General features: G+C 44.0%; 1 protein-coding gene across 1 annotated transcript in view; it reads right to left on the bottom strand.

The window, feature by feature from the left end:
- Positions 1 to 20,985: 20,985 nt before the first annotated feature.
- Positions 20,986 to 23,484, bottom strand: part of LOC117017966 (translation initiation factor IF-2-like) — a 33,674-nt gene continuing 31,175 nt past the window's right edge. Inside the window, exons 5-6 of the mRNA XM_033098622.1 lie at positions 22,227 to 22,300; positions 20,986 to 21,361 (exon numbers count right to left, since the gene is read on the bottom strand). Coding sequence (XP_032954513.1) covers positions 21,152 to 21,361; positions 22,227 to 22,300 — 284 coding nt within the window. The 3' untranslated portion in view covers positions 20,986 to 21,151. The remainder of the gene's footprint in view (positions 21,362 to 22,226; positions 22,301 to 23,484) is intronic.

Consider the following 23,484-nt stretch of genomic DNA (forward strand, 5'->3'; position numbering starts at 1 on the left):
CTATATATTATATGTTTCCGAGATTATTTCTTCCTTGAGGGCCATTAGGTAATATATTTCAATTATGGACAAATTCACAGGGTAGAATTTGCAAATCATACAGAAAGACAGAAATAAAAAGCGAATGTTCAGCCTCTCCCCAATTATCAGCCCCATTACCCAGACTTTCTGTGTACCCTTCTGGATATTTCCCATGTATACCCAAACTATATTATATATTTCAATTTTTTGCACATAAGCATATTCCCAAATTGGATATAATTCCTTTCCTGGTTGAAATTTTTATCCAAATCACATTTAGTGATATAAAAATAATAAGCTACCTTTTCTGTATTTCTATTTATATACTTTCTAAAAGCTGTTTTGTTTTAAAATAACTATACATTCACAGGCAATCACAATGGTAGTCCAGATAGGTCCCAAGTACCCCTCACTCGGTTTCTCCCAATGCTTACCTCGTAAACACATACAGTATAATATTAAAAACAGGAACTCGACGTGTGTACATTTCCACGTCACTTTGTCCTGTATGTAGAATCCTGGAACCAACACTGCGATCACGTTGCAGACACCCCCATCTTCCTCCTGCTCCCCCTTCACAGTCACCCCCGTCCCTCCCCCCCCTCACCCCTGGGTGTGACGTCCTCAGCCTCTGTGGGCTCGTCCTTGTCACTGCCTGTGGAAATGAGGCTGCAAGCTCCGACTGGCCTCAGCTGACACCAGGGGGAGGGCACCTTGTCATGGCTGGCGGGAGTGGGACTCCAGGCTCTCCACCAGGCGTCCACTGAAGCACCTGGTGGCCACCTCTCCACTGCTCCTCGTGTGGTCTCACTGACCCTTGGGGTGGTGTTGCCCTTACTCTGGCACTGGCGAGCGCCTGATGCTCCCCCAGACCTCCTCTCTCAGCACCTTTCTGCACCAGCTGGAGATGGGATCCAGGTGTCCACGTGGTCCCATGGGTACCACCTTACTGCTGGGGAGAGGGGAAGGTCCCAGCTGCCCAACAGGCCTTGATGCCCCCATGGCAGGGTGGGGGGCTTCTTACGCCTGCAAAGCTCTCCACCTGACCTTCACTTGTGGAGCTGTGCTCTTCACTGTAGATGCCCTGTGTGCCACTGCCCGGCGGCACGACCGTGTCCGGATGGCTGGTCTGACGTGTACTCTGTGGATTAGGGGCTACCATCCATCATGTGTGCTGCCGCGATGTGCACACGGCTTCGCGGGGGGGCGGGGGGGGGCTGTGGAGGGCTAGTCTGTAATTCTCCGCGATACCAGGTACGTGTGCTTAACCATTTACACAGACTGACAAAGTTGTTTAAAAAAAAAAAAAGAAGCCAATTTCATTCAGCAAACAGTGACTGGGTGCCTGCTATGGTCCTGACAGTAAATTAAACACAGGAGGTAGGAACGTGAGCAGGAAAGGATGGGTGAGTTCCTGAGAGGCATTGTCTGGTAGACGCGAGGCGGGTATCTGACTCAGTGAAACGTGCTGTGTCCGTGTACAGACTCCATGCCGAGTATTTCATCAGCTGTGCTTCCTGAGCACATCTGGAGACGTCAGAAGAGACGCTGCAGAAGACGTGGACACGGAATGAAGGAGGAGGTGGATCTATGGCACAGGCTTCTGACAGAATGCACAGGACCCAGGCAAGGAGTCCTTCGTACGAGAAAGCAGGACCATGTTTCCACCACAAAACAGCGTGAACTAATACAAGACATAGTTGAGGGCAGGAAAGAGACCGTGGGCAAACGAAAAGAAGGTGAGAGTATCAAGACATTCGAGACTTTGAGGTTTGGAAAAGCCCAGCTGCTTCCTGAGCCCCAACAGAAAGAGACGGGGTTTCCAAAGGTTGCACACAGCAAGGGCCTGATTACAGCTACCCAAGGAGTAACACGGCAGAGGCCACCGTTCTGATGTCCCACTTCCTATTCCAAATTTCGATCCAGCTGCCATAGATTGAGAGAAGCCAAGGCGCTGACAAAGGAATGAAACAAGGTGGGCTGGAGAACATGAAGACACGCCTTTGGGTGTGGAAACAAACACGCAGGTGGATGGCAAACAAAGGACAGCAGGCTTCGGCTATGTTTTTGAGGAATTGCATTTCCAAAGAAATCGTGAGCCTTTGGCTGGTTGAGCCTTAAAAACAAAAACCTCACGAGTAGATATGTGGTTATGAAAGCTCTCCAGGCACCGACAAGGACAGAAATCCCAACACCTACTTCAGACGTGAACAGGGAGGAAACTCAAGAAGGAAGAACCACACTGAGACCGGACACAGAAAACGTGATGTGGGAGTTTCTCCTCGAACACATTTTGTTCAACATCTCCTCGCACAACCAAAACCCAGAGCGTTCAGTTAACCTATAAACAGTGATGACGGCTATGAAACAGCAGAGTTCAGTGATGACAGCACCTTCCCAAAGTCTGTCTCGTGGGGACTCGGGGGTGACAGCACACGTACTGACGGCGGAAGTCCCTTTTCACTTTGAACGTCTCCTTCACGTACGGTAAGTCTCGCCCTTTTAAGGGTACAGTTGAAAGCGCTGTAACAATTGTGTGTAGTCAGGTACCAGCCACCCCAATCAAGACACCACCCCCAAAGTTCCCTCATGCTCCTCCGCAGACACTCCTCTTCCTCACCCACCAATGAATATACTCTCTACGATCCCATTTAGATGACAGTCTGGAAGAGACAAACTATAAGAGCAGAAATGAAATCAGCGGTCGCCACAGACTGGGGGGATGTAAGTGGTTGTGTAGCTGCCTGGCGAGAGTGAAAGGCAGAGGCAAGCAGGGACTCTCCACCTGGGGGACCCCGACTTCCTCAGCCCCTCCCTCCCTCTGTCCATCTTCCATCAGTGACTCAACCAGAAGCCGGAGGCCAGAAAGTCCCCGAAAGTCCCAGTGGAGGTTTAGGGGGAGGTGGAACCTCAGAAGGTTACAGGAAGAGAAATAAATCAAATCAGTCAATTTGCAAGATTTCTTCGGGCCGCTAGTTTGGCTTCTTACTTGTGTCAAGGATTCCACAGAGCAAAGCAAACAGCGCCGAGTTTGCCAATTAAATCTAGGCATTGAATTTGTTGGCCGAAATCGGAGTTGTCCTGTTTGCCAAGGTGCTAAGTCGGCTCTGAGAAAGATTACAGTTATAGAAATAGGAACGGAAGTAGGAATGGATTTCGGCGAGAGGGCTCAGAAGGACGAAATTTAGCCCCAACATAGGAGGACTGCTTACAATATTTCATTTTCAAAAACCTTGGGGAAAGTGCCTGAATGAAGCTTTCCTAACGACTAGAAAAAACATGGTGTGGAACACGTATTTCAACTCAGTGCTGCTAAGACGGTCGCAAGCATCTCTGAATGCCTGATAGTACTGAAGTTATACATGAAAGGTAAAACTTTTTTTGAAATGTTAGGAGGGGAGAAAAGTAGGTAACCCTGTCATTTGTATTTTATCATAAGAAATATTTCTGGCCAGGATCTTACACAGTTTTGTTGGATTCACTAAATGCATACAAACAAGTAAATGACATTATATACTGGCTGTTTATATACTGATTTTATTTCTGGAATGCGTTCTGGCAATATGAAACGGAGGCACTGTTAAAGGGACTTCCATGGGTGACACATTTAGTCTGCAATATATTAGGGGTGAAAACCTAGGACTTCGATTCCTAGTTCTAATGGTTATTCCATCGTTAGACAAAAGCCAGCTACAGTCTCCAGCATCTTATGCACTAATATAAAAGCATATTAAGTTACTGTGTTTTCTTTCATGGCTCATCTACTTTTTGAGAACAAAATATATATATTCAATTTCCCTCTAGCTTTTATGATCACTTCCTCCTATTTTCTAGAATTTCATATTAAATATGAATATTATGGGCAGTACAGGTTTTGTTTCATTTGTCCTATTTTGGGACCATTTCAATTTGAAAACAGGTGTCCCCTCTTCAGCTCTGGGAAATACTCTCATTTCTCTGTTTTTTGGTGTGTTTTTTTAAAATCTTCTATTTCCCTTGTCCTTTTTCTCTCTGAAATATGAAATAATTTCAGACGACCAGAAAAGAGCACCAACCCTTGCACCCATCACCCAGGTTAAGAAACAAAACAGAAGAAATGCATGTGGGTCTCCCTCCTACCTCTCTCTAACTGCACGTTCTCTCCCTCCCCGCGACAGCTCACCACTGTTCTACATGAGGGGGTTGTTATGCCGCAGGTTGGAAAACCTGCTTACGCCACCTGCATCTGTTTCTGACTAGGCCCGCACAGACCACAGTTGCACACTGCACACTTTGTAAGGGCACCATCCAGTGTGGACCTTGCAATGTGATGTCTGCCTAGTACCACGTGTGTGAGGTTCATCCATACGGATACACACAGTTTTCCTTCCACCCTGAACGGTACTCTACTGTCATGGACAATTTGTGTATCTGGTCCTCCACTAATGCATTTAAAATTTGTCCCCAACTCTTTCCTTTTACAAACAGTGCTGCCACAAACATCATTCACGTACCTCCGTTTAGCGCTCAACTAGTTCTTGGAACTGCGCCTCAGTACCTCGCCCAGGGATGGAGGGCAGTTCTGACCGACTGTCCTGTATGACCCCCGCCTCTGCTGGCCTCTGCAACACATCATCCGGTCAGAAGCGGCCACCTGTGCCAGTGTGCCGGGTGACAAATGACATCTCCGTCACTTATAACTTGCATTTTCCCGACTCTGAATAAAATTTGAGATCGTTTAGAGATACCATGTTTCCCCGAAAATAAGACCGGGTCTTATATTAATTTTTGCTCCAAAAGACGTGTTAGAGCTTATGTTTAGGGGATGTCTTCCTGAAAAATCATGCTAGGGCTTTTTTCCGGGCAGGTCTTATTTGAGGGGAAACACGGTATTGGCCTGTGGGGTTTCTCTCCGTGAGTTGCTGGGTTCTCTCATTTGTCCATTTTTATATTCTGTTGTTTGTCTTTCACTTACTGATTTGTAGAAGCCTCCGAGATATTCTAGATGGGCAGACCTTGGTGATTCAGGCTGGGAATACTCTCTCCCATGTGTGGCGTCCCCTCCACTCCCGCTCTTTTAAAAGAAATACTTTCTTGTTCCGCACTGATGTTTTTAAATGCAACGCAGACTTCTACTGTGTGTGTGGTTTGTTACGTGTGCCTCTTGTATGTGAAATCCTCTCCTCCCTCATGGGATCGTAAAGATATGTGTCTACGGATTTGCACACAGTTGTAGCTTTGATTTCCATACTCACAGCTTTAATGCACCTGGGCTTCATTTTGCGGGAATGCCGAGTGCAGCTGCTGACGACCTGGTTCCCCACGTGAGGAAGCTGCTGGTCTGTCCACCAGGATCAGTGTCTGTCCCCTGGTACACGGCGCATTCCCTCCCACGGCGAGGCCACCTTCCCCGACTCAGGCAGCACCCTCAGCTCCACGGGGGCAGCTGGAGAGAGCGGCGTGGTAAAAATGCCTTGGGTCCATTCCACAAATCGGCAGGTAATCTGTATTCCAGTTGTCTCTGCAGCTGCCCCACCGCCAGGGGCGTTCAGGACGGAGCACGTCCCTGCTGCGTGGTCTCACCTGCTGAAACCCTCTCTTAGAAGCCATCTGACCGTGCTTTCCTTTACCAGGACATTTGATCCCCTCTGCTTTCTGTCGCATAGAGATTTGTCAAAATCTTGGTCTGCTGTTTCCCTCTTCCAGTGTCTTAAAAACATGGTCTCTTTTATATTTCTTTAATTTCAAGCTTTGAGGGAACAGGGGGCTTGATTATATAAGCTTTGTCCACCATGCTGAGGCAGGACAACAAATACTATGTGAATGAACTGTGATTTGCATACTGTTATCAATACTTATTCACAGGGGAAATAGTTATTTCCAATTTTTCAGTATTAGAAATGGAAAAGCAATAATTATTAATGAGTTCAAACTTGTCTCTATTTGTTAGAACACCTTGACTACACAATTTTCCCAGTTTTTCTAATGAATATATTTGGGCTCTTAATATAGTAACTGTATTAACACACGGAAATTTTGCAAATATTGTGTCAGATTTTTGTTTTCCTTTCATTTCTGCTAGCTATTTTAAATGAATACTATGTTTATTAGATAAAAATCTAAGAATATTTTTCCTTCTGGTATTTTTTTTTTTTGCTTTTATTCTGCAAGTGTTGTTCTTTATTGAGATAATAGATAATTATTTATCCCCATTGTTTCTTAGACATTATGGTACAATATTATCCTTTTTTTTATTTAGCTATTTAAATCTATCTGGAATTAAGTTTGGGGTATGAGATATGGTGAGAATATTAATTTATACAATAAATGACATTGAGGAAATTAGCTAGTTTCTTTAAAAAATGGGCAATTCCTTATTCCACTAATTTGTGATATTCTCTTAATATATATTAATTTCTTTCCATTAATGTGTTTTAATAAAACATGTACACTAACCAGTCATAATTTAGAATGCCTGTTTGTGGAGATGAACTCCAGGTACAAGTGAAATACAGATCATTTGCAATCACAGAGGTGACAGACCTGCAAGTTTAAACAGAAGTCCTGACACCACGTGCGGCCCGCTTCGCCTCAGAAAAGTTCCTCAAGTAACCTCACGTTTACCTGGTTTGACTGAAGATTGACTCGTTGGGAGTTTATGCAGCTCCTCTGCTGAAGTGTCACTGGGCTACTCTGAGCTTCTTATGTCAGAAATGGCCATTTTGATTTAACACACACCTCCATTAGGCATTTTCATCTTGGATTGTGGCAGTTTATAACCTTTGAAGACTTATCTTCATTAATATTTAGTGACGCACCTGAGGACTTTTTCCCTACTTTTTTAAAATCTGTTTTAGCTGCAGTTTATTATCTATTTCCATGAACACCAGGCTTCCTTGGAATGCACTGCAGGCTGATAATACAGGGCGAGTGTTGGTCTGGAAGGCAATCACAGAAAACCAGGGGTTGCTGCAGCACCTGACTGGTTGGAGACTGAGGCCCCCCTGATCCCAAGAGCCCCAATCTGGCCTTGACCCCAGTCCCTTCCTCTGTGGGGTCAGCTTCTTGGTTTGACATCCAGCAAAGAATGGAGAGTTGTGACTCATTCGTTCTGACAAACAAACTTTCGAGGGGCTCCGCTGGTTCCTTCCAGAGCCAGCACTTCCGTGTTCCCTAAATCACCAGGAAGCCTCTCTTACAGGGAAAATGCTCCTGCAAGCTGAAAAGCTGGCTGGATGGCCTCCTGGTTCCAGGCTCATCCCACAACCTCACTGCATCTCAAGGTTATGATGAGTCGGCTGCTTAAGGAATTTGGACCGAAATAATATTAACCAAATCTACAACAACCTATTAACACTTCCTCAGACGTGGACATATGTCGAGTGTCGTAAGGATCTCCTTCCCTCCCAGGCCCAGTTTTTAAATGGGGAGCATAGCCCCAAGAAGACTCGAGCTGCTGGAAAAGTGAAACTGAATTAGGAGAGGGGATCGGGATAAACCAAACCGTTTCCTTCGGGAAGACAAATAGAACCAATTTAATAGTTGTTCTTTTATGAACGTTTTGCTGAGTAGGCAGAAAAGATGTACACAGAGGAGTCCAGGGGGGCCGATGCAGGTAGAGCATCGCGACAGGGCTGTGCCTTTGGGGCAGGAAAGATGTCCCGTGTGTTAAATATCCCCGTGGCCTCAGCGGCCTCCGAGGTCATCGACTTCCGGGAGTTGGCACGCTCACGCCACCACTGCCGCAGACTGAACAGAACCCAGCACCCACCGATGCAACACGCCGTCCGCACCCATGAGAGTCAAGAAGTCAGGTCAGGAATCTCAGGCTGCAACTGGGAGGATGGACCACTAAACACACAGCAGTTACACAAGCACCAACATGGCCTTTAAATTAAACAGAAAAACCACGAAACTTACATAACAGCTGTGTGCCTTGGAGAGAAGAACATTACCATTTACACCTGCAAAAGGAGGGATTTGGACAAATAATCCCAAAGGTTTCTCTGACTGCCAACGTCCTATGCCTCTGTGGCCCCATTTCCTGTCATCACTCGGAGGCAGCTTTCTGGAAAGGACGAACATGCCACCTCCTCCTGGCACACAGGCCCTGAAAAAATAGCACGCCGCCCCCACACGTGGAAAATCACGAAGCCGATGACTCACCCCCTGGATGTGTCCTGCGGTCCCCAGTGGGCTCGTTCCTCCTCACTCAGCACTCTCTTAGGTGCCTACTTGCTGGGCTCCAATAACTCATTTAAGTTGTCATAGCCCAGATATACCTGTATTTTAAACAGGGTGCTTGAGAGTGTACAGCTCAACCTAGAGAGATGTTTTTATTCGGAACAACATATCAGATATCGAGAGGAAGTTTTTGGCGTGAACATCCTTTAACTCTGGCCTTGCAGGTGGCCACCGAGTCAGGTCAGGTGCTGGCGATCCACTTGGGGACCGCTTGTTCTGGGTTATTGTTCCAATAACCCTACTAGAAGGTACACAGTACGTCCTGAGGTCCAGGCCAGGCCAGCTGAAGTGTGACTCCCCTTTGGAGCTGGTTAGTTTAGAATGTACTAAATGCTAGTGAACTGTACACTTTAAGGCACAGGCTGACCGTGTGTTTAAACCACGTTCTAACAGACCGCCCATCAAAGAACAACACCTGGGCTGCCACAGGGGCGCGTGCGCTGTGTGGTTTGTTCTCCCACTAGCAGGCCCTTCCCACCCTTCCATCGTCACTAAACTAATTTTCAAACTCTCAGTGGAATGAAACGGGAGTTGATTAGGAAGTAGGACTTCAAGAAGGTGCCTCCAGAGCCACCTTTCATTGCTTAGTGGGAGGGGGACACGGACATTTGGATCATTTTGGAGAGAAAATAAGTAGGAGAAAATGTCCGATTGTTCCATTTGAAGTTCTACTCTTTCCGGGATAAACACTAATTAGGCAAATGGCTTTTTCCTCCTTCCAGATACCATTAATTATGTCATAATATAATATAACATAATATAATATAACATAATGTTATATTGTTGTTATATATAACAACATGTTATAATATAACATAATATAATATAAAACATATATTGTATTATACATCTTATATATTTTGCACTATTTCCTACCCACTCCCTCTTCCGCCAATGGCATCATATTCCTTTTGGTCAGGATAGTCAGGTTTTCCTCCTCTGTGGATCAGAATTACTAGTAGGGCTGAAATAAAAATAAACATAGGGAAAAGGATTTATCATCCCTCTCTGTAATTTTGCACGATTATTTAAAAGTCGCACGGCTCCCCGAGGGGCTGGTTCACGGTACACCCCACCTCCTCTGGGTTCTCTTCCAGCTCCCAAACCCTGGGCGTCCCCTGTCAACACCAGAAATGAGCAGCTATGAAATGACAGTGATAGTTCAGATGTCCACTGGAATTCAAGTGGAATGCAGACAGCGCTTCACCGCTGTGAGGTGACAGCATGGGACGTGTCTAGCCAATGTGGCTTTTAAGGCATCAGGTCAGTGGACGCTGTCTACACTTCAGCATGAGGTGGCTGATGAGGTGACCCAGGCCCCATCGGGACACCTGGCTCGGAGTCCTTCTAAGGTCACTCCTTTAGGGCAGTGGAGACTTCTACCAGCGTGCAAACATGTGCCCTGGGAGAGAAGAGCCTGAGTAACAAAGTAAAACTACACCCGGAGCCCCTTTCAAATGGACCTGGAGCTGACGTCCCAGAGGCACTGCCTCGCATGTCTTCTGCCTCGGACCTTTGGAATGTTAACACGGGACAAAATAAACTTGGCACTGGGCCCTAAGCAACAGCGTGTCCCAAAGAACCGTTTGCAAGGTTAACCAGAAAGCAGATGTTACGACGACCGGACTGAGGAGTGCTCGACTGGAAATGTTTTAACTTGTTTGGAATGGGCCTCCCTACGTATGTTCCCTGCATCAGGAGCCACGCCTTCCTTCTGTGGATGTCACTGTCCCCCTTCCTTTCTCATAAATAACCCATCACCTTTGTCTCCTCATCAGAACGTTATTTGGGCTTCTGCCTGAATCAGCAATTCCCGAATAGCTAATTTTGTATTTTTTTGATCTAAAATAAATGCTCGTTGCCTCTCACTTTGAAAGGCCTTTTATTTTTAGGTTAACAATAATAATCCGTAACCCACGCACAATTCCTTTATCTGAAATGCTTTATTTGAAAGCGTTCCCACCAATTAACTCATCTGATCCTTACAACAACCCCGAGAAGAATGGGGAGAGGACCTGTAAGACAGGCTCAGACAGGCCACGTGACGTGGCAAAGCTCAAACCCTCAGAGGGAAGGACCCACGCCGACACAGGCCTTCCGGTCTGTCTCACACGCCCCACCAGCCAATCACAGCCCGGCATCACTTCCTGATGTATCTTCAAGAAGTACAACTCCACGCGTGGGAAAGCTAGCCACCACCATCCCCATATCAAGTGAGGGGCTGTAGGGCCTTCTAGCGGGGACGTCCCAAGCAGGAGTCAGAAGAAGACGGGCAGAAAGGGGCAGCATTACAGAGGAAGCGGGGCCCCTGGGAGCTCACGAGACTCTGAACTCTTCCAGGGCAGGCATCAGGCACTTCACACACTGTCCATTCATCATCATTTTGGGAACCCACGTTCCAGGCCCGGCACTCTGCTACATTATGGGGACATCCAGACTTGACAGAGAGCCAAGTGAAGGCTAAAACGGGGTCGGGGTGGGATCCAGACTTCTGAGCCCCTAGAGAGCAGAGCAAATACGAAAAGGGGAGCAGAGAGGAGCAGACGCACGTGTGGCACAGCACTGGCTCCCTGTATGTTGTCGCCTGTTGGGGCGCTTCCTCTGAAGGTGGGGCTTGGCACCTGTCCCCTTGCCAGCCACCTCGCTGCTGCCAGGCTAACAGATTTCTCTCTCACACTTCATCCTGCCCCCACCACTCCCAGGCAGAAGCTGTTTACAAGCCACGGGATCGATCTGAGTCGTGGAAGGAATCAATACGAGTATCTGGACGTGAAAAGTGGCCCCAAGCAGGTTTTCAGTGTCAGTGCACCAGTGCCCCCCAAAGTGTCCCTGTCCCCCTGCGTCTGTGCTGAAGGTGTCAGATCAGAGCACATGATCAGCCTCGGAGCATTTGAGGAATAATTCATCACGGACCCTGCACCTGCATCCACATAGCCAAACCCTCAAGTAAGTAATGATTCCTCTGTTTTGAACTTTCAGGAAAAAGTTCAGGCAACTCTCCAAAGAGCAAGCTGAAGGTTGGACTTAACTTCAGCACATTATTTTTATATTATGCTTTGTATCCACGCATATTCTGTCAAATCTCATAAACCTTTCAACTCAACTGGTACTGTCTTTTAAGGTAAGGAATCCTGGTACATTCTAACTTCTAAAAGAATTTTCAATTTTCTAGATGTTACATGTAACTTATTAATTCTTACCAAGACAGGAAGGAAAGGATTCTATAATTTGACAAAGATTTCTTGTTAAAAAAAAAAAAGAAATTAAAAGGCCATAGGGGTCCTCAGTCAAACCACATTTAATAATCACAAATCTAATTTCCAGCACATTTTGGAATCGAATTTCCATGGCAGCTTTGTTCATATTCAAAGGAAACTTTCTCCCATCTCAATCTGTTTTTACCCCTGCTTCTCCATTCTCCACCGTGAAACTGGGTCAATTTCTACCCACACAACACCATTATAACAAAGAGAAATGGTCGCTCCTAAAGGGCCGTGGACGTAAAACCCACAGCAGTTCAAAAGAGACCAGAAGGAGAAAGCATCTTTTCTAAGGAAAAAAGGATTTAGAGGCACCTTGGTTTTTATGTCCCTACAATAGTACAGAAATGATGAGACATGTAGTTATTACAGACAGTGACGTTGTCACCTATTTATACGCCATCTCCTCTACGGAGGGCACCAGATAGGGATTAATAGATATTTACGTGTCTACATCCCTAACGTGCAAGAACTCAGGACAGAGCTGGAAAGTGAACCACACGTACACTTGACCTCTGCCTCATTCATTCTGCATTCCTAGTGCCGTGAACAGCACCTGACCCAAAGAAGACACTTGACAAGTACTTGTCAAAGTACACGGATGAATGAGCAAATGGTTTGTATACTTACTATGTATTACAGGAGTATACGCTGCATAGAATCCCGAGAAAACAGAGCGAGTAAGCCTCAACAGGGGGCTTCTTCAGAGGTGTGAGGGTGGGGTGGGCACTGGAGACGGGAACAAAGAATCTGTAAGAGTTTAAGGGGCAGGGGGTTATAGGGTCCAACTCCTGCTTTCCCAGGGTCGCCCTGCGCACTGAGGGTGACAGAGGGACAAGCAGAAGACCAGCTGTGAAGCTACTGCAGGGACGAGGGGGTGAGGGGTGTCAGTGGTTCCGACTGGACGGCAGCCAGGTGGGGATGCAAAGTGCTCGGACTCCGCGTGTGTCCCGAACGTAGAGGGGACTCCTTATTCATTGGTGGCCTAAACCTGATTTCCGGCTCAGAAATAAGGACTATCATTTGCTTCCTCTGTGGGTTTGCTGAACAGGCAGGGAAACTGCAGGCAGCACGATCACACACAGAAATTTCAGTGCATTTTAAAGCATCAATAATTGAGTAAAGGAGGGTCATGACTTGCTCTGAAAGAGAGGTAGTCAGACGTCACGCGGGAGGCCAGTGTCTGAGCTGAGAGCAGAGACCAGCGAGGCGTCAGTGTTTGCGACTGTCTTTCTTTCCTTACTTCTGTCAGATTTCTGGAATACCGAGAGAATTCTCATTTGGGATCATTAGCTGTATCACAGCATCAACACCATTTTGGTGTTTCAACAGTGACACCCCTCAATCCAAGCCCAAGATGACTCATTCCATGAAGACTTCCCCATGAGCAGGCACGGGAGCATTCCATCATCACGCTTCACCTCACTGAACCCTCACAGGATTCTGGGGGTGCCTGGCCCCCCGTCACGGACGAGGTAGCCTAGGGAATGTGCAGAAGTGCCCCGGGAGTCGGGGACGCCCCACTCTCACACCTGGCCTCGTGTGGGCCCACCACGTGGCCTGCTGCAACCAAAGCTTTCTCAGCTCACGCTCAATGCAGGTCACCACCTCAGCGTGGCCACCACGGAACAATTTCACCTGAGGCAAGTCGCTTGATTTTCCATGCGTTTCTCCCTCGGTCTTAGAGATGAGGGGATCAACACCTGCCCTTTCTCCCTGACAGGATGTGGGGGGAAATAAAGTGAGATGCAAGACGTGTGAGAACTTTAGAAAATGGGGGCAAAGTATTGGGAAAAAAGAGTCAGGATAACCTTCAATAAACCACAACCAGCCCGAGGACAAAAGCCGATGCAGGTGTTCTCTGAATTTTAACGCACTCAGTTCTGTTTCTGGACCTGCCTTTTGTGAAAATACGCTCAACAGTTAATGTTTTCAGTCTCCTTCTCTTCACTTACTCTACGTTCTTTTCATGTTTCTCTCATTGTTTCATGTATAGCTCACCTCCCCAATATTATAAAGCTCCAGGGAGGCCGGAAAGCCCTCTAATGAAATATCACACATGGAAACGGCAAACAGTAGGCATTAAATACTGACCTAAGGTTTACTGAGGTTCTCAGTAAATATATACACAAGTACATACACACACACACATACACACACACACACACACACACACACACACACACTGACAAAAGGATCTACTTTAATCTGCCCAGAAAGAAAATATGTCAAACTAGAACTATGTTGGAGAAAGACGTATGTAGGAAAAACCACGGAAGCATCATTTTTAGGTCACTTTTGTTAGTTTTATCAGGTCTAACACAAAAATGATTCATTACTGAAGTCAAACCAAGAACACTGTGTAAAAGCTCTTTTTTAAGAAATGGAAATAAATTTGAAAAACTAGAATTATTAGTATAAAAATTATTGAGCAATGTACATTTACCTAAGTTAGTCATTGTTCTATTTAGGAATACTCCATTTGCTTTAAGCAGAGAAAGCAAGCCTCTTCAACCGTGATGCTGGACAACCCACCTTCTGAAAGAAAATCCGTTTAAAAGCTGTATGACATCTACACGTAATATTAAATTCCAGATGTATTAGGAGAAAAGTCACACAAAATTATAATGAGTAGAGTGAATGGAAATACATCCTAAGCTTGAGAGTAAAGCAAAATGTCACAAAGAACACTGAAAGCTTTGAATTCCTAATTTAAAAAAAAAATCCATGAGAACAGAACAGAAAACAAAGTATGAAAAATATTTAGAGCAAATATAGCATAAACTTCATCAGACTAATAACTAAATAAATTAAATTTTAATTGATGCCAGTTTAACAAAAAATTATTGAAATGATAACCATCAATGCTGATGGTACTGAAAGTGTGTGAGTATGTGTGTGTGTGTCTGTGTATGTAACTGTGTGTGTGTGTGAGTGTGTGTGTCTGTGTGAGTGTGTGTGAGTGTGTGTGTGTGTGTGTATGTGTGTCCCATGACTCCATGACTCTCTCTCATTATGGTACCTAAGGAGAGACTGGCGACGCCGAGGGTCAGCCCCCAATAATTTGCTATTGGAATCAGCAGACACCTGCCTGCTCTGCCATCCAAAAGAAATAACAGAAACTCTCCTGGGCAGTCCAGGTCAGATTAAATACTGAAGTTCCAAAACAATGAGCTGTCCCTTTCATCTGCTGGCCCCAGGCGACATCCTTCAGAGTGTGGGGAAAGGTTGTGGATTGGGCCCCTTCCTTCTGGTCTGGACTTCTCAGGAAGAACGGCACGCCAGGCACTGATGAATCTGCCGGTACCTGGATCTGGGACTTGCAGCCTCCAGAACTTTGAGCAATAAATGTCTGTTGTTTCTAAGCCTCTCAGTCTGTGGAATTTTCGTTAGAGCAGCCTGAACAGACTATGATGAGTACATAATCAACTTGGAAATGTTTTACATGAAGATGACATAAAAGTCCAAATATTTAAGAGAATATCATTGTGGAGAGGGATGCCTGAACGGATTAACGATATTGTTTTCAGTAATGGAATAATTTCTTCACTCCATACATCTACTCGACGTATTATAAAACTTCCAATTTCATAGTTGGTAGAAAAATGCAATGGCAAAAGCTATGCAAAAGCTCATAGACCCAACTGCAATGATGGAATAGAGGAGATCTGAGAATCTTTGGGAGACTTAAAACCAAATATAATTACATTTACGAAGTCACATGAAAGCCTGGCTCTCACTGAATTTCATTAATGAAAACATTTTTTTTAAATATTTCATATTATTGGTAGATAACACATTTAAAAAATTAAATAGCACAATGATAGGAATTTACTTACGTACAAAAATTAGCTACTGAAATTATTTATTCATTTTGTGGTTAGCTGTCATTTTTCCCGTCCTACTCTGATAATATCCCCGGAGGTCTATGCACAAATTCTCTGCAGACGCCTGTTTCATCATTTTTTTCCAGTTGACCTTTGAAAAACATGAGATATTGTCGCCAAGATCTTGTTAAGTTCTTGACAACTGAACATACATGTGGACTTTTAGTAGAATTTCCTAACAGTAAATATCTTGTCAATGAGAGTTGTCACTAGCTCGTCCCACGTCCTAACAGAGGCAATTATGTGACATTATACTTGTAAATAAGTTCCAGCTCCTCTCTGAGAAACACTTCATTACTTCCACTTCAACAGGTTATAATTTTCCAAGGTGTGTTACTGCCAGTTCAGGTAACGCTATTTTCTTCTCTGTCTTATCAACACAAACAATCGTCCCTTATTACTTCCCACAGCATTACTTCTTACTCCAGCATCCACCTGTATCTGTGAATTTTGTTTTCATGTCTTCCTTATAAAGAATAGCTTCTGATTGTCTCGTGTCCCTTAAATCCAACGCAATTCATCACAGGTAGAGATAAACATCTGACTACCTCATTATGTATTAGGGTGTGGCTGTCCCAAATCATTTTCATAGAGAATATATATTAATATCCTTTTATCTGCCTATCATATCGGAGATAAATGATTATGTTGGTTTTGAAAATTATGTATGTAGCCCTATGGTCTATGAACTTTATTTCAGGATAAAGTGGACGTTACAAAGTATTTCCTTATTAGATAGAATGAATCTAAGACACCGTGGATTGTGAGACAAGACATTATTTTGTGTTAAGACATTTACAAAAACACTGTAACTAAACTATGACACGATGGCTTCGTGTCGCTTGTGATTTCTGAGAGCGTCGTCTTCTGCACCATCAAGTATTAGCAATGCAGTATTTCTTAAAATGTTGCTCTATTATCAACACCTACATTTTCTTCCAGCCACCATTAATGACACTCACACTTTCTTGGTCTTACCCAGTATGTCAACGGAAGATTTTCAGGTGATACACAGGAAAGCATTGTCAATCTGAATGGAACCCAGTGCAAGTAGCTCCAGCACTAAAGTGATGGAGCAGGAACCCCCCCGGCCCCAACCAGACACACACACCTACAGCCAATGGCGACACTGAACCTGATAAGCTTCAGAACCACTCAGCTAATGGAATCCTTCTCCTCTGGCTCCTTTTGCACTTATAAATAATTTGGTCCAGAAAATGTACAGACCACCATGATGGGTAAAAAGGCTATACATTCCTAATTTTGAACAGGTCAGTGAATTAGCAGCTATAGATGACAGTTCACTAAATGCTACCAAAAAGCCGGTGGATCCATGCTTCCAAAGAACTGAAAAGAATTCTAAAGAGGATCCAAAAGACTTCACCTAGGGTTTTGTTCTGAAAAGCAGCTGGATATGTTCCAAAATGTAAAACAGAAAAAAAAAAAAAATCCCACAGACCACCCCCACGAGCTGTAACGTAGTAATATAGCTTTGGGGTTTTCAAATGTAATGTCTATAGAATAGATATTATTCTCCAAGTTTTAAAGAATTTAGATTTTTTTTCTTGCCATAAAGAAAATCTGATGAAGGTAGACATGGGTTGGCCACTTGAAGCTAGCCAGCCTGAGACCAGCCCGGGGAAGACCAGTACAGAGACACGAATGTGTCAACAATACTTTTCTTCCTCCCCTGCTCTAGCTCCTAGGGTTTACACTGGACATTCCCATAATAGACACCTTTCAATTCAGATCATCATTACAGAAAGTTAGACAAAATAAGCACAAATAAGGAAAACAAAAAGTGTGAATCACCATTAAACTCAACAGCTAAATATAACCCCAGTAAACAACGTTTTCTGATGAAAATTTTTACGCATTAATGTATCATTTTTAAACAAAGAAAACTGGAATGTTTTCCTCAACTGTGTCGTGTGTCTGAAGAACACCGTCTCCGGGAAATGGCTGCTTAAGTTTGAATATCATATTGCTGCTTTTTTTCTGTCATAATGAATATCTCTTTACAAACAGTTTTGTACATTTATCCAACCATATCCAAGACACGTTTTTAGAAGGGGAAATCTTCGTCCCCTCCCAGAGGCTTTTCCACATAGTGCCAAATTCATTTCTAGAGGGTTCGCATACATTTTTACTTCCCTAAACAGTGATGAGACTTCGTTTCTTTTGCTGAAAAAGACATTGGTATGGATTTAAAAGAATGATCTTCCCAAGCTGATGGACCAAAATAGTAGTCTCATTCTAATTTATCTATCTGTCTATATATAGATATGTAGAGACATATATATATATATATGTATATATATATACAGAGAGAGAGAGAGAGAGAGACATAGATACAGAGATATATACATATATACTTACAAATATGTATGTATATACACCTTAATTACTAGGTGTGTGGACGTGTTTGTAGTGTGTTCGTTATCTGAAATGTTATTTTGTGACTTAGTTGACATTATTTACATCTGTGCACTGTGTTCGTATTTCCATTGACGTGTAATTGCTCACTTACGTAGTTTATCATTATTAACTAGAATTTCTAGTCACATACCCTTAGTGCTGCTGAAGGAAGTGTTACTATGAAAAGACTAAAGTATCCATTTTGCAAGAGAGAAATAAAAACGATAAATGCCTGACAAGAATGCCCAAATGAGCCAAGTGAACCCCGTCAGTCCCCATCTCCGCCAGCTCATCTGTGATCGATCACAAAATGGATGTATGAAAAGTCAGTGTTGTCTGAGCAAAGCATTCAGTAAAAATATGAAATGGATACAAGTTTACATTAGAAATAACAGCCAATATTTATAGACTTCATCCTACCTATTTGCTGTTTATTCCTACGTGAATAAAACAACGAAGTTTAGTAAAGGTAGAAAAAAACACTTCTACAAATGAATACATACGGCACCCCTTCCTTAATGAGAGAACTCAAAAAATTAGAAATGCATTAGAATTATGGATTGATTCGTAGGGCACTACCACCAGAACACTAAAAAGGAAACTTTTTCAAAAATTAAAAAAAAAAGAAAAAATGAAAGAAATGGGAAGACACCTGGTAAATGATTGAAAAAGATTAATAAATGGAAAAGATAGGAAATTGGGGTTGAAAATATCCCTACAAAATACTAAAATTGTGTATAATTAATTCAATCAACAAATGTATGTTGAATCCCCACATACCAGACCTTCTCCTAGGCCATTGGGATGAATCGATGAAAAAATCCAAGAGCCCTGCCCTCCTGGGGCTTCCAGTCCAGCAAATGGCCAAGCATGGGCTTATTATGTGAGACTGAAGGGAGGGAGGGAGCTGAGCAAAAGGTCAGAAACAGACCCAGATATGTACAGACACATTTGGCTTTCTGATAATCCAGGCTAACCAGCGCTTTCCTCTCTACAAGCCTCCCTCCTACCCTCCTGAGGAGCTAAGCTCACTGCAACTCCCAGTTGTGAGTTTTCCACTAATTAAAAAATAAAATCCAAATAAAAAACAAGAGCAACAACAGTGACAAGAAAACCCCTACAGTCTACTTGTGGTTGCTATGGATTTATCATTTGGTTTTTTGGATTACCTGTGAATTGCAGGTAGTTATAACTTCATTGTCACCCCCGTTGGTACCCTGGATAATTGAGGATTAGCTGTATGTTACAAAAGATTTTATCTTTCAGTATTTCATGATGCTTATTCAGTCTTCGATTTGGTCTGATATTTTAAGGTTTGACTTAGCATTGTTTTATTCAAAACTAGTAAACATGAATAAAATTTATATCCAGGTCCCATCATTCTCTATTTGCCCATTCCCTATAAAATAAAGCATTCCAAAAAAAAAAAAAAATACCCGGCCATTTTTGGGTGGCCTATTAATAATGGACCACTCAATCTTTTCAGACACTGAAACCATTAGGGCTCCAATGTCCCATCAGTTACTGACAGTGACATTTATGAGCTTTACAGCAATTTAACTCTGTGGGAGTTAAAATTTTTTAATGGAATTCATAAGGTATCTCTTCACCTGGAATTAAGTCATTTTTATTGCAATATATCATCCAAAGCTAATTCTCTTCAAAAACAAGAAGAACTGAAATATTCGGGACGGTCAAATATCTCCCTTTTAAACAATTTAATTCTTCTCAATGACATAAAAGACTACAGGCAGAATGCCGGCTAAACGTTAATGAACAAGGTAGAATCAATTCTGGAAATTAAAAAATAATATCCTTTATCATTTTTACTATCGTGCACACAATTCCAAATTCAGAGTCTCCCTCCTCTACTATTACATTTATGCTAAATACAGAGAATGCATATCTTTGCTTCCAGATTGATGAATTAAGAATTGCAAAATAGGCTAGAGTGCATGATGGTAACGTTCTTTGAAAAGTGCTGATTATACATTCATTCTGTTTGTGGACGCACTCTGATGATAAATGCAACACCAGCTGTACAAAGAGAACCGGAAAACCATTTAATTTACTTCCTGAGCACTCATTGCATCTTCTTATATTGTTTTAAATTTCCAGGGGAATGACAAAGTAACATTAATAAAATAACTACTGTACAGTCCCAGGCATTACATGTCTACACAGACAGCACCGATTCTTTCCCTTAAAAAAAACAAGATTGTAAGACTCATCCATGTTGCTACATGTACCTGAGCTTCATTCTTTTACACTGTTTCGTAGTATTCCAGTGTGTAAACAATGCCACAATGTATTCACCCTGTTGTTTCCAATCTGAGACTCGCATGACAACTTGGTATGAATACTCTTGTACGTACATGTTTTTGGGACATACGTACGCAGTGAGGAGTGACAATCCTGGGGGGTATGTTCACACTCAGCTTCAGGATACAATGGCAGTTTTCAAAACTAATGAATTTACACTCCTACCATCAGAGTACCAAGTTCCTATGGGTATTTTAACTTTTTAACAGGCCTTGGGAAGTAAAAGGTGATAAATACACAGTGTCAACTTCCATATCTTTCCATGCAACATAGATTTTATGACTTGCACAAAATTACAGTTGGACGTGGTTAAAAAATAAGCTTTGGAGTCTGAAATCCTTGAATATACGTCTAAACTGTGCCTTGCTTTGTGCTCGGTGAGCACGGTGTGTAATGTGCTACCATCGAGGCTGGCTCCACGGAAGTTTTCGTGGGTTTCCCAGCTTCTTCAGTGATGTTTGCTTAGTAAGGTACAGCGAGGCAGATGCTCCTGCGTGTCACCTGCAGGTCACATTCCACATTTCTGTGAGTTCCGCGAGCAAAGCAAGGCACCAGTGGGATTGTCTGTACACTGGTACATGACGTGGAAGCAGCCAGGTGGTGGGGAGGCTCACGTGTCTCGCCCACTTATTTCTCTTCTCTGCGTCTCGGGACCTCGACCTGACCATGGGGGACGACAGAGCAAGGTGAGACCCTGACTGGGTAGAGAAATGCATGTGGCCAGAGGTGGCGCTACCGCAGCTCGTACCACAATGGCCCAGGGACAGAGCCGCCCACACGTAAGCAGGACGGCGGGAAGCAGCGACCAGCCCTTTACTTTCCCTGCCCTCTGGGAAACACGCCCTCTGGCACTCTGGTACTTAACAGGCCGCGGGGCACTGCACCACGGAGAACTCCTTGCGGTGCAGGTTACAGTAAACCCCGCTTACAGGGCCTCGGCACAGGGGGACGTGGAGCTCACTCGCTGCTGAAATCCCACCAGACACTAGGCTGCATCACGTCCTGCTCCAGGCTGTTGCTTTACGTCTGTGCTTCTCCGCATTCTGCCTGCCTCTGGGTGACGACTTCACCGTCCCGGGCCCCGGCCACTTCCTTTTGTAATAGCAAAATGAATTCCAGGTTCCTCACGCGCCCAAAGTCACAGGATGCAAAGGAGAGGGAGCCGCTGTGTCTCAGATTCAGCCAAAGTCCCGCCGCCGTCCCAGGTCTGTGGGATATGCTCACAGCGGCCTGGGGGATGCCACAGACAAATCGGTTAGGCACAAGTCACTGGAACTGGTCCCGTGGGGGTGATTGAGAGAGGATTTTATTCCAACTGATGTAGATGAATCATGGTCTACCCCCCAAAATGGGGTTGGGACTAAACCCTCCCAACCAGCACGGTGCCCATGAAAGAGAAAGGGGCACAGGGATATTGAGGGGAAAGCTACAGTGTCCCCCACAATGATCCTGATTGGTCCTTGTCGACCGAATTGTCAATATTAAATGTAAGATGTGTTTGGATAGGTACCTGCATCTGTGGCTCTGGAGTGGGGGCCTGAAGCTTTTCCCCAGATTATTATGGTAGTTTGTGACTTTAACCATTACTGCTTTCTGACCTGATTACGTGTCTTGACGTACGAAAAACCCACTAATAACATCTCATAAATTAGGCCATAATTCAAATATCCTTCAAATGATTGAGTTAAAGTTATTTCCAACAAGTGTCACGCATTCCTTTATAGAGGAATGACGCAGGGTGGCCCTGAGCCAGATCCCAGGGGAACTTAATCTAAAACCAACCATATGCCCTTTCACGTGTCTCCCAGCCCCCATCATATTTCCCATCTGCAAGCATCTCAATGACACAAAGCACAACTGTTCTCTGGGGACAGAAGAATGTGGGGTAGAAAACCAACCTCTGTCTTCCCTGAGAGATCCCAGGAAAAAGCAGAAGAGCTTTCACGGGGGCAAAAGAGGCTCCAAGGCCAGGCTTTTCTAAAATGGACTGAATTGAGGAGAGCGAATGGAGTTTTGTCAGCAGCGTCGTCCTAGAGCTGTCGCATGGCTCGTCTCCGGGTCACCCACCTAAAGAGTTCGTAAGTGCAGCTCTCACCAGAATCTCTTCCGTGGCGAATCCCTCACTGCCCACATCTGCCCTTCTCTGCATGAGCAACGTCCCCTGAAGCCCTGGGGAATTTTGATACAGGATTAATGAGGGATCTGGCAAGTGCTGGGCGATTTCTCATCTTGGACTGAAACTTCAGGAATCAAATGCAATCATGGTCAACCCAGAGCCAGTGGAAAACTTCACTCTCTGCAGGCAAGATGAGAAATGGGCCCAGGAGTAATCACAATGCTTCATTATTCTGACTGGTACAGATCGTCCATTAATCGGCACTAAAAACACTCTTTTAAAACAATTCAGAGAATAATACACAGAAGTATAAAAAATGGTCCCAGCCTCATCAACGACTCCCTCCCAAATGTTTCCAGAAAGAACTGTAATAAATACGTCAGGGAAATTTATCACAGCAATCATTTTACATTCGTTTCTTTTTTATTCCTCCCCAAGCAGTTGGAATTACACAGATTTCCTTTCCTCCAAATCTAAGGTTACGAGGGGACATCAGGCTATGATCCACCCCAGGAGGAAAGACCTTTGTGGAAAGCCCACCCTTTGCATCAAACTCCAAAGGCAAACCTAGAGGACCAAGAGGTACAACTAAACATCACATTCTGGCCACTGCACCGTAACCTCTGGACTCGTTCCCAAGCTGATCCTGTCTCCACCTGTATCGGCAGCCAGGGGGAGAACCGGTCCTGCTTTTCCTACCCCTGTACCTCTCAGGGTGATTCACTCCTATCTGTCCCACAGTCACTCCCCTTATCATCGCTGTGTTTATTCACACTCTTCCCAAGTGTATTCCTCAGAACCCAAGGTCTAAGGGAGGTCAACAGATGGGTAATAAATACTTGTTTAATAACTAAACCCCTATTATGTGCTGTGAATTGTATTTCTACAACTGATCTCATGAAGCTGATATCAAAGGGCTCTTGCAAAATTAAAAAGTACTCACAGCTAAGTAATTCTGGGAAACATTGAATTTGTTTTTTTATTACGAAAGAGATTTAATGAGAAATGTAACACATTATGCAGACAACATATCAAAGTTAAAACATTTACGGTATAGTCTTCTGATATTGCTTGTCCCCGGGAGTCTGTTTAAAGTCAAGTATCGAGAAAAGCTTGGAGAATCTAGTAAGCTCCTTGGGTCTCAAAGGAATTGTCACTTTTTTGATTAAAAAAATGGACAAACTGGATCAAAAGATGCAGAATTTCAACATTTGGAATGTATGAAAAAGAGCCAAAT

Source organism: Rhinolophus ferrumequinum, chromosome 26 (assembly GCF_004115265.2).
Source record: "Rhinolophus ferrumequinum isolate MPI-CBG mRhiFer1 chromosome 26, mRhiFer1_v1.p, whole genome shotgun sequence".
Taxonomy (NCBI): domain Eukaryota; kingdom Metazoa; phylum Chordata; class Mammalia; order Chiroptera; family Rhinolophidae; genus Rhinolophus; species Rhinolophus ferrumequinum.